Source organism: Condylura cristata, unplaced genomic scaffold, assembly GCF_000260355.1.
Source record: "Condylura cristata isolate star-nosed mole 26May11 unplaced genomic scaffold, ConCri1.0 scaffold00016, whole genome shotgun sequence".
In the NCBI taxonomy this organism is placed as follows: Eukaryota; Metazoa; Chordata; class Mammalia; order Eulipotyphla; family Talpidae; genus Condylura; species Condylura cristata.
The window spans coordinates 13238926-13250236 of record NW_004567117.1 but is presented as its reverse complement, the minus strand read 5'-3'; the positions used below and the strand labels follow the sequence as shown (position 1 = coordinate 13250236).

Below are 11311 nucleotides of genomic sequence, written 5' to 3'. Positions count from 1 at the left end.
CATCTCTGGCCTGTACCCCAGTTCTGTATGCACAAATAAATAAATCTTTAAAACAAATAAAAACCTAAGTTGCTCCCCCTTGTCTACATCAGGCCAAATTCCTTATCAAACCATCAAACACCTTCTTTCCTATGATTCCAGGCTAGTGGGGCACATATCGACGGCCAAGTTGGCCTGGTCTCTCTTGAGCACTGCCCCTGCCTCTATTCACCTTGTTCCCAATTCCTCAAAAGCCATCTCTCCCCCTCATGCCCATGTTTAAAGGCCCAGCTCAAACGAACCATTTCCACTAAGCCTTCTGAGGGTCTCTGGACTCAGTGAGACCTTCTTGTACCTCAGCATCCATAGTGCCTTGCTGAGCTTCCCTCTGAATGCTTGCTGTGCAGGGGGGTTACAGCTGTTTGCCTATTTCCCTCTTAGACTAAAAAAAAAAAATTTTTTTAGAGCAAGCGTTGCTTGTTCTTTATGAGCCCAGCTATGTGATCTTACACACAGGGAGGCTTGAAGACATTTTTGGGACTAAACTGAAAGACAGAAACATAAAAACTTACTATGAAGCAATGATTTAGGAGCAGCAAGAGAGAGCTACAGATAAATACTTTGGGAGGGGAGAAGGTAAACTAGTGGGGCTGAAATGGTGGGGACAAAGGATCCAGAGGAGGCACTGCATGTTCTAACCCCCCCTTTACTTTCTACAACCTATTGCAAATGACTTAAACCATATCTGTTGTAGGTCACTCATCAAAATGTTCTAAACTTGGATCAGCACCAACTGCAAAGGCTGCATCCTGCCTCCCGGGCGCCCCCCGGATACCTACAGTGAGTTGCACATCTGGCTCCTTTTCCAGAAGAACCATATCACCAGGTAGGCCAAAGGACTTGGTTTGGTAGGTGAGATAGCCACCGTATGAAGAAACCTGCAAGTGAATGCTAAGATCAATTACCTGGGCAAAGACTAGGGCAACATGAATCCATACACGGACACCAAAGTTGGGAAAGACACGCGATCAACCTGTTCCCAGCGGTCATCCTTAGAGTTGACATGAAGATGGCATCTTGCCTTCCTACTACTTTTAGTATTTAGGATGTTCAACGCGAACATGACTTCTACAAACCAGACACCTCTGCTTAAAAGAAAAAGTGATCACACAGAAACAAATAAATTTCTTTTGTTCTGCGTGACCACCAAACTAAAATGTTCATTTACTCCATGACTTTTGAAGACATCTAGGTTGAGCCTGGTTAAAGCCCAGCACTATGAAGCTATCAGTAGCCATTGCAGCATGAGTTCGATGCCTGGCCAAGGAGGTGATCCATATAGTGCAGCAGACCTCTCCTGTCTCGCCCGCTGCTCCCCTCAGCAGTATATTTCAGGAGATCCACCCTGTTCTGCTCCACATTCTGTCTCTGGTGAATCCTCTTACCCTTCACACCTCTAGCCTATACCCCAGCTCATGTATGCATAAATCAATCAATCTTAAAAAAAAAAAAACACTTAGGTCATGGTTGCTCATTTAATTCAGAAAATTGGTTAATTTCTGGTAAAATGAACATCTAGACACAGCTTTAAAAAAAAGAAAGAAACTGGCCCTCCCTGGTGGCACAGCGGGTTAAAGTACTGCACTGAGAAGCTAAAGCCACTTCCGCATGAGTTCAATCCCCGCCTGCCCTGGAGGTGACCAGATGGCATGGCAGACCTCTCCTGACCTGCCCGCTGCTCCCCTCAGCAGTGTACTTCGTCGATCTGCCTATTCTGCTCCCCACTCTGTCTCTGGTAAAGCCTCTCGCCGCCCCTGAGCCTCTGGTCTGTACCCCAGTTCTGTATGCACAAATAAATAAGTCTTAAAAAAAAAAAAAGAAACCAAAACGTCCCCTGAGAGCTGATGATGCAGGTTTCCTGGGCTAGGACACCTTCTCCTAGTGCCTGGCCATGTCTGAGGGCTCAGCCAGGCCGTGGATCTTCTCTTCCTGACACACAGGGTGCACACATGATGCTGAGAGGAGATGAGAGAGTGGTCATGGCTTTCTGACCGCGACCTTGGCTTCTGACACCTGCCCACCCCCTTTAAAGTAAAAAATAATCCAGAAGGAAGGAGTGACAGAGGAAAGGAAGCCAGAGGAACGCCGTCTCAAAGAAGGTAGGCAGAACGCTCCTACTGGAGAATGCACATAACTTCATGAAGGAGAAAAGGAACAGCACTTTGAGGTCCCCAACCCACTAAAGGTGTCCCCAGTATCTACAACCTGACAAAGCTTCCCAGAGTTATGACCTTAGTCTGGAGGTATTCCAAGATAACATCTTAGATCATCTTACTGAAACAAAGTATTGTCTTTTTGATGGTCTAAAGTGTTTGAATCATGAGTTCCAGGGATTCTTTGGGATTCCTGTTTTCAAGAGGTGGAGCCTAATTCTCCCTTCCTTGAGTCTGGGCTGGACTTAGTGCCTGGCTTCTAAAGAACAGAATATAGCAGCCTGTCATTTCTGAAATTACATTATGAAAAGACGCAGCTTCTGTTTTGTATCTAGCTAGCTAGCCTCTAACTTTTATAAACATACTGCAAAATTCTGCAGACCAGCCCTCCCTGGCGGCATAGTGGGTTAAAACACAGCACTAAGAAGCTAAAGCCACTGCAGCATGAGTTTGATCCTTGTCCCAGAGGTGACCCACATGGCGTGGCAGACCTCTCCCGGCCCGCCCGCTGCTCCCCTCAACAGTGTACAGTGGACAACTTAGAATTAGAAGCCCCTCCTGCCAAGAACAGTTACTACCTACCTTTATCGACTAAATTCAAACTTGTGTTTATTGGAACAACTCTCACAGAGTATATCTGCCGTATGCTTCCCAGGTTCAAATCCTCATTGTGGTTCTCTAATAATAATTATTACTATCTAATAAACTCTTCACCTAACTACTCTTGAGATCTTCCTTTGCGTAAACACTATATCTCTCTCTTGTTCAGTATCAGTTGATTTAGAGGAAGTCAGTTGCCATGCTGAGGAGAACTCAACCCACGGAGAGCTTCGTGGTGAGGCCAGCAGGAACAGACCTATTGCAACCATATGGGTGAGCTTAGAAGAGGAGTCTCCATCCCCAATGAACTTGGCCTTGGCTAATGGTGACAGCCACCTCACGAGAAACCATGGATCGACCAATCCTGGATTCTTGACCTACATATACTGTGTAAGATAACAATTGTTTGTTGCGATTAGCTGCGACATTGGAGAAGTTTGCAGCACAGCAGTAGATAATTAGTACATGGGTCTCACCACATGGAGGTAAGAGGAGAATTAATTGAGAAAGAAGTGGAAATATACCGATAGGGGCCAGGGAGGGGATGAGAAGGGCACATGAATAGCATTGGAATCTGCAGGTACACACATTGTTTGACCTGCAGCCTATTCACTCTGAGTGAACTTTACAATCCTTAAGTGCCTGGGAGAGTGATGGACTCCATTTTTTAAAAAATGATTTATTTATTAATGCTTACAGAACTGGGGTACAGGCCAGAAGTATGATGGATGAGAGGATTCACCAGAGACAGAGTGGGGAGCAGAACAGGCGGCTTGACAAAGTACACTGCTTGCTGCGGAGAACAATGGGCAGTCAGGAGAGGTCTGCCAACCGTGTGGGTCAGCCCTCTGGCCAGGCATTGAACTTGTGCTGTAGTGGCTTCAGAGAGCTTTAACCCCTCCCGCCACCAGGGAAAGCCTGATGGACGCCATTTTTGTGAGAGATTGAGCCATCTCAGGAGTGAAGTGTTCTAAATCCAGATGCCAGCAAAGGGGCACCTGCCAGGGAGGTGGGCACCATAAAGGTGCTTCCCAAAGGTGCTAACGGCCTGTAGTGGCATCATTCACTAGTCATGAACTGTCTTTGTTTTAACTCACTGTGAAATAGCCTGTTAGATATGAGGTGCTAGAACAGTTTTCGTATGAACATGAGGCTCAAGTTCTCAGATTAGTTTGCTGGTCTAATTTAAGCGCATATTAAAGATTTAATCCCCGTCCTTTGTCTTTTGGTTTTGACAAATGCAGCAGGCAAAAAGAATCCAGTACTTTCTGGCAACAATAAGAGAGAAGCAGCATTCCACACACTCAAAGGTCAAAATCCACAGTCCCTTAGGCAGAAGACAGAATTAAAAGACCCATGGCCAACAAGGCTCCAATATTTATACATTCAAAAGCTGAGAATAAAGCTTCTAAAATCTACCTATGTTACTGTGATTTATGAGAAATATACATATATTTGGTTACTCAGATGAGGAAGGTATATTTCTCCTATTTTATTTGATCTTCATCCATTACATAGCTCCCAGAACCTGGAATTTCCTGAGCCAGTAGGGTGATGAGACCATCTGTTGTCATATTTGGTGTTTTGACCTCTGTTCCTGAGAAAGTTGCAGCCATCAAAGTTTAAGCGGGTGCCTTGTTATTTATAAAGCCTTTATATTTGGAAAACACCTAGAAGTAGGAACCAGTTGCTAGGGAAACCAATCTGACTCTCCCTCCCATTTCCTGGGAGGGAGATGATGTGGCGATGAAGTCCGATGCCAATGACCAGTGACTTGATAAATCATGGATAAGTAATGAAGAAGCCACAAAAATGGGTGGCCTCAGAGAGTCTCCTGTTTGAGACCGGCACACTGCCACAAGCCATCATACTGCATCTCAAGCTCCACAAGACAAGCTCCTTTTCTCCAGGACTTCACCCTATATTTCCCTTTATCTGGTTATTCATTAATATCCTTTAATATTCCTTATAATAAATCAGTGATCGAGTGAGTGGATGGGCTTCCTGAGACCTACAAATTAATTGAAACTGAGGAGGGTACTCTGATTGATCAATTCATCAGAAGCACAGGCACTAATCTGGGCTTTCTGTGGGGCCCTGAAGTCTGAGGAGGGGGTCCTGGGAACCTCGAAGCTAGCCAGTAGGTCAGAAGCACAGCTAACTGCATGGGCTAGTGGCTGGTATCTGAAGAAGAAGGTAGACAGCCTGCTGGTGTCTGAGACTTGCTTGTAGGTGGGGAGAAGCTTCACACCCCCCCCCTGGAATTAGATCCAGGAACTCAAACCACACCACACCTCCTCAAGAACGCTGCTCTACATACAAGTCACCTGAGCATGTCTCTCCAGGAGACCCATACTTGTCCTCAGAGATAAGTACAGCTGGCCATGCTCTGGCATAATTGATGCAACCAAGGAATTTAGGTTGCAAAGGAAGAGCGACCAGTTGGGCCCCTCACTGTGGAGGGTCTAACTGAACCCACGTGACGCTGCTCCTGAAAGCCACACTGCCGCTGAATGCTGTGCTTCCCTTAATAGGCCTGTGACTCACTTCTCCGCTTTTGTTTCCCTGACAAGCAGCCTTTCTTCTGCTGTAAAACACAGAACTCTCAACATTGGCATTTAAAAGCCTACATGTCCCATTTGCAACAGATCTGATTAAAATGGTTATTTCCCTGGAGGGAAATTCATAGTCATTAAGTAAAATCATGAAAAGCACCATGTGTGAATTCCTCACTGTTGAACTAATGGGGAGGGGGACTTGAGGCTCTAGTCAGCCCCCTCCCAGGGAGGCCTCATCTCTGCCCCATCTGTAGTAACCTAAACACAATTTATGTCATTTGAACATCCTGATACTTATGCCCAGTAAACAATGTGCGTGCAGAGATGGAAGACACTCACAAGGCTCAGGACAGGGCATCTTTACCTTGTCCCCCAGATAGGAGGGAGGTGCCACCCAGGACGCACTGTGAACTGTTGAGGGCAGTTCTTGGAGGTCTGCGACCACACTGTTGCTGTCAGGGTTGAATGAGATGGGGATCTGCATGCCATCTGCCATCTCCAGGCGCCAGCCCATCATCTCCACAAACTAGAACACAGAAGCAAGTGAGGCAGTATGTATGGGTGTCTTGGTAATCGCTGAGTTGTGCAGACTAGAAAGCACCTGGCTTCGAAGGTTTCCTGTATCTGTCCCCTTTGACTTTGTCCTTGGACCCCCCAAGACAGAGCACTCTGCCACATAACTGGGAGCTCTTGGAGAGAAGTGGCTCTTTATGGGGGTTAGCCTACACATAACCGGGTTCCTGACTTGGAGTAGGTATCCAATAAATGTCAAAATAATTTTAACGGTGAGCTTCTTATACAGAAAATATGACACAGAAGACAAGGTCCTGCTATCATTACTTTTCTCTAAAGGGCGCATCATAATTAAATATTTCCCTGAATCCCAAAGGAAGCCGGGAATTAAGTTATGAAGGGAAGACAAAGAAGGAATTGCCATGGCATGGCTCTGGGCTCCTCTGGGCGTAAGGAAAGGAAAGTTCAGAGCAGATTTATAAACTAATCCCCCCACCCCCACCCCGCATGACAAGCCTGTAATCCTTTTAGGAGACAGGCAATAAAATATATAAATAACATTTCTCACTGGGCATTAGACATTACTGACAGAGTAAAAGCAAGGGGGAGGATACTGGCTCATGGAATAATGGAGGCAACAAAAACTTTAGTTGTGTGGAATTCATTTAAAAGGTGAACACAGAAAAGAAGTGGTAAAATTAATGAGAAAGGCAGTAAAAGAGAAAGAAGATAAGAAGAAAAGAGAAGGAAGAACAGTAAGCTCCATCTATTTACTGAGTGCTTCTGAGCAACTGCTAAGCCCCAGATCCTGCTCCAGGCACTGGGAACCATCACAGATCTTCCATGCTGGTGGCGTTACCAGGTTTGGGCACCTTGACTGGCTATAGGAACATTCCAAGCCACATGCAAGCAAAGCAGAGCAAGGTTTGTTTAGCAATAGTGTATCCACAAAGGGTCTGGGTGGGCAGAGTCGTGGAAGAACAACTTTGAGGAATGCTGGGGATTCCTGGTTTAAAACCCCTTTTCTGGGATTTTAGCAGTGTGATCTAAAAAGGGGAGGTTCCATGTTCCTGCCTCACCTAGAAAGGGTGGAGCTGAGCAACTAAGGGAACTAAAAAGAACTTAAAGAGAAAACTTGGGCACATGGAACAGAGACATAGAAAAGAAGCCTCGCTAGCTTCATGGCTTTGGTCTTGCACCAGGGACTTGGAGGACATGGAAAGAGACACCTGGAAGAGATGTTTTTGACAGACCTGTGGGGAAACTGACAATGGCAGCCTCTTTCCTGACTTGTATGTGCGAACCCTGTTTGGCTGGGTATTTATCCACCAGGGGATGGGGGGACTTAGGGTGTTTTACTAGGACTATCATCCTTTCTTCTCTCTATTGCACACAAATTCTATTAACTTTTTTTCTACTAACGGTCCTAGGCACTAAAAGTATATTTTGTCTTTATGTGGCAGATGGCAGAACGCTTTTAGAGCTTGCAAAGTTTGGGCGTCTTGGGGTTCCCTGCAGTCTGTCTGCTGACAGGGTGTGCTGCACAGCTGTTCCCAGGGTACTGGTTTATCAGTTCCAGCAGGAGTTCCTAAATCACCCCCACTCCCTTCTACTGTGCTCCCTCTCAGGGTGGAGTCTTATCAGTCCCAGCATCAGGTTGGGGAGGGGAGTGTGACTCCCCGCTTCAGGTCTTCTTACTCTCCCCAAGCTTCACTGGCCTGCCTGTAGGTTGGAATGAGAGACTGTCTTCTCCCCTCTGGGCAGTTCTTGGCTCTGTCCGGACTTGACCAACTCTGGCAAGTGTTTCCTGGGGTCTGGACATACTTGGCTATTTACTTTTCTTTAAGCATCACCCTCGCTAGTCTAACAGTGGTAGAGGAAGACAAGCAATAAACTAGATCTGAATGTACAATGTCAGGGGGTGAGCACTGCTCTGGAGTACATGGAACAGGGGAGGCCTAGCCACAGGGAGCAGAGAGGGAGGGAGTGGTGAAGGAAGTCCCCTTCAGGCTTGTGGTACAGAGCAGCTCCAACTCTCCCCCTCCCCCCCAGAGTGAGTGTGAGGACTGCTGTAAAGAGAGAACTGGTACTAACATTTTAATAAAGCAATCTCTAGAACATTCCACAAGCCTTCATATTTCCTGCCAATTAATTTCCTTTAGAAGGACGAAATAAAAAGGAAAATACAAATGCCTTGCATACCTTAGTTCTTCTTTTATGTGTACTTTGACAGCGATTATTTACTCCAAAACAAAAGCACCTGGTACAGCCCTTGGGATTTGCTGGGTTCAGATAGAATGACCCTTCTCGACATACACTGCATGTTGTACCTTCCACATTCTCCTATTGGAGTAAAACACAAAGCAAGATTCATTTCTGCTGACATTTCCCCGACGCTGATTTACACAAATTTAATACTGACCCAAACAAGAAGTTCAAATGTGGATGCTCAGAAAACATTTAAAGACACATAATTGCTAAGCTTTTATGCCACACAGAAATGGAGGAGAGAATTTCCTGATTTTTATAAGATGCTCCTTAGCACCGTGAAAGTAGAGGAAGCACCAAAAGCCACAGTTTGAGGAGACGAATCCTACTACTTACTGTCACCTCAAATGACGGCTGGGACTTGGGTGCTCTCAAACCAGCTGGCAGAACTCCTCAGGGGAGAGATCACTAACCTGCAGCTCATGAGCCAGAAACAGGCTTCAGGGAAACCCATGGGCCTCTTGAGAGTGCGGACAAAGGTTGTGTCTATCTTTCTGGAAAGGGTCTGTACTCGTCATCAAATTCTCAAGTGGACAAAATGAAGAGGAGACCCTCCCTGGTGGCGCAAGGGGTTAAGGTGCAGCACTGTAAAGCTCAGCAGCTTATGTAGCATGAGTTTGACCCCGGCCAGGGAGCTGACCCACATGGCACAGCAGACCTCTCCTGACCCACCCTCTGCTCCCCTCAGCAGTGTATTTCAGTCTATCTGCCTGTTATGCTCCCCACTCTGTCTCTGGTGAATCTGCTCACCCCAGCACCTCTGGCCTGTATCCCATTTCTTGTTTACATAAAGAATTCTTTTTAACAAATAAATACGTAAATGGAGAAGAGGAGCCTCCCTGCTGTTTCTGTCAGGTGAGATGAGGACTGTAAAATGCTATCCTCATTATGGCACCTATGGGTCAGCCCCGTTTCCCATCTATTTGGATATGTGTACTCAACATGAAGAACGTCACTGAGGGTGACTGACATGCTGATGTTGCAGGTTCTGTCCTCACCTTGCAGAGGCAAGCTCCGGTCCCTGGGTCACAGACTCCTGGCTTGGTGCCATCTCTGTTGCAGTGGCAGGCGATACATTTGGGGAATTGGTAAAACCCAGGGGCGCATCGGTCACACTGCCGCCCTGTGATCCTGGGCTTGCACCTGCCGCCAAACAAAGGAAGCAAAAGTTCTCATTGTCTTTCTGCACACGACGGGAACATCCACCTACACGGCGGCAGAGCAGCTGCTGTGCACAGCGGGTTCAGCAGACACAGTGCATGTCCACGGGGCTATAAAGACCAAGGCAGAGTGGACAGAAGCAGGTCAGGACCACCCTGGACAGGGAATGCCCTGAGTCAAACTCCATGCTAGGCTCTGGGAGCACAAGGAGACATGGTCCCTGAGTTTAAAGAGCTCCCACAGAAAAATGGCAGGTGGAAATGGAAACCTGGCACACCAGAGATCTAACTGGGATCAGAGGATCAGAGGAACAGCAACTGATTCAGTCTCCCCTCGGGGAGAGGGGTGATGTCTGAGCTGAGTCTAAGAGTCAAGGGTCATGGCCAGGGGCATCAGCAGGTGGTCCAGACAGAAGGGTGGCACCCTCCCATGAGCGTGGAACACCAGTGTGGTGCTGCAGCAGGAGTGTGAGAGGAATGCTGAATCCTGAATCTGAGCCAAGAGGGAGGCAGGGCCAGCTCATGGGGACAGAGGTGCTAGATGCTGTGACCATGTCCACAGGAGGGAGCCTGGTGGCCTTGCGCTGGACACACTGTGGTGTGCTAGTCACACAGCAGTATCGTGTGTTATAACTCCTCTTCTCAAGGTGTCATTTGCTCACCTGTGGGGAGGAGAACAGTAGCTGCTGTCAAACAGCATTGCCCGGAGATGGGTGAGGCAGCGCTCTGCACGCGGCAAACGCTCAAAGCAGTGATGGTCATCTTGAAAAGCTTTTCAAGGGGACAGAGAGACTGGATGTGGGCGCAGGACTGAGCTGAAGGAGTAAGTGAATTCATAATAGCTGCTGAGCCAGGAGATGAAAGAGTTTGGGGGATGTAGGAGAGGGGTGGCATCACAACTGTGTTGGGGGGAGGTTGCAAAGACTTGCACTAGTCTAGCTGAGGAGTGGGGAAGCAAAAAGTGAGAAGAATCTGTTTCCTTTTTGAGTGATGAAGAGGATATTGGGGCCCCTGGGAGACATGAATGAAGGTGGAGGAGAGCAGGGAGGGAGTGGGGGGGCAGCCAAGCAGGACAGTGTATGAGAGAACTCGAAGACGGGCTCTACTGTCAACAGGTGCATACCCTGGAAATGCAAGAGAAAATGAGAAAAGGCTGATAGAGTGAAAACAGCAGTGAGGGGAATGGGGGAGGGGTGAACAAGCCTGAGACATCACAAGGGGGTAGAGGGCAGAGATCATGTCTGAAGACTGGTGGGACCCACCCACTGACCCTCCCTTGTGGATCTCAAAAAAGCATGAGGAAGTGTGCTTGCTGTGGGCACACACATCAGGTCAGTCTGATCTGAAAAATCTCATTAACTTGCTACCAGTTTTCAATTATCACCTATCTCTTAACTTTTAAAAGATCTCACCCCAGTGACCTAGGAAAGATAAATATACCTTTACAGACCGAGGGAATGAGGGGGGAAATAATAGTAATGAACAACTATATACCAGAGACATTTTGTGGGGGTGGAGTGGGGAATGGGATCAAAAATAGGGGAGGGGAGTACACTGGTCTATGGTGATGGCACATGGGTGAATTGGTGATGGGAAGCCCACGGGGATTACAACTGAATTGGAAAAAGGCACAAAATGATATAAATATAAGCTATTATATTCAAAAAAATTAAAATACACACACAAACATATATATATATATATATATATACACACACACCTTTATGTCCCAATTTGCTTGCCTTTGGCAAAAACCTGCTTATAACCAGATGAAGCATTTTGTGCTGGATTAGCAGCACCGATGTGGGGTTGGCAGCCTAGGTTTGAATCCCTACTGAACTACGTACTACATGGGGAACCTTGAGCAAATTAATGTCTTTTTTTTTTTTTAAAGATTTATTTATTCATACAGAACTGGGGTACAGGCCAGCGATGCGGAGGGTGAGAGGCTTCACCAGAGACAGAGTGGGAAGCAAAACAGGCAGATCAATGAAGTACACTGCTGAGGGGAGCAGCGGGC

The 11311-nt window shown here is 46.9% G+C and overlaps 1 protein-coding gene across 1 annotated transcript in view; it reads right to left on the bottom strand.

The window, feature by feature from the left end:
- LAMA3 (laminin, alpha 3) overlaps positions 1-11311 on the bottom strand; it is a 207773-nt gene that overhangs the window by 75359 nt on the left and 121103 nt on the right. Inside the window, exons 32-35 of the mRNA XM_012725781.1 lie at positions 9130-9274; positions 8066-8206; positions 5715-5876; positions 819-917 (exon numbers count right to left, since the gene is read on the bottom strand). Coding sequence (XP_012581235.1) covers positions 819-917; positions 5715-5876; positions 8066-8206; positions 9130-9274 — 547 coding nt within the window. The remainder of the gene's footprint in view (positions 1-818; positions 918-5714; positions 5877-8065; positions 8207-9129; positions 9275-11311) is intronic.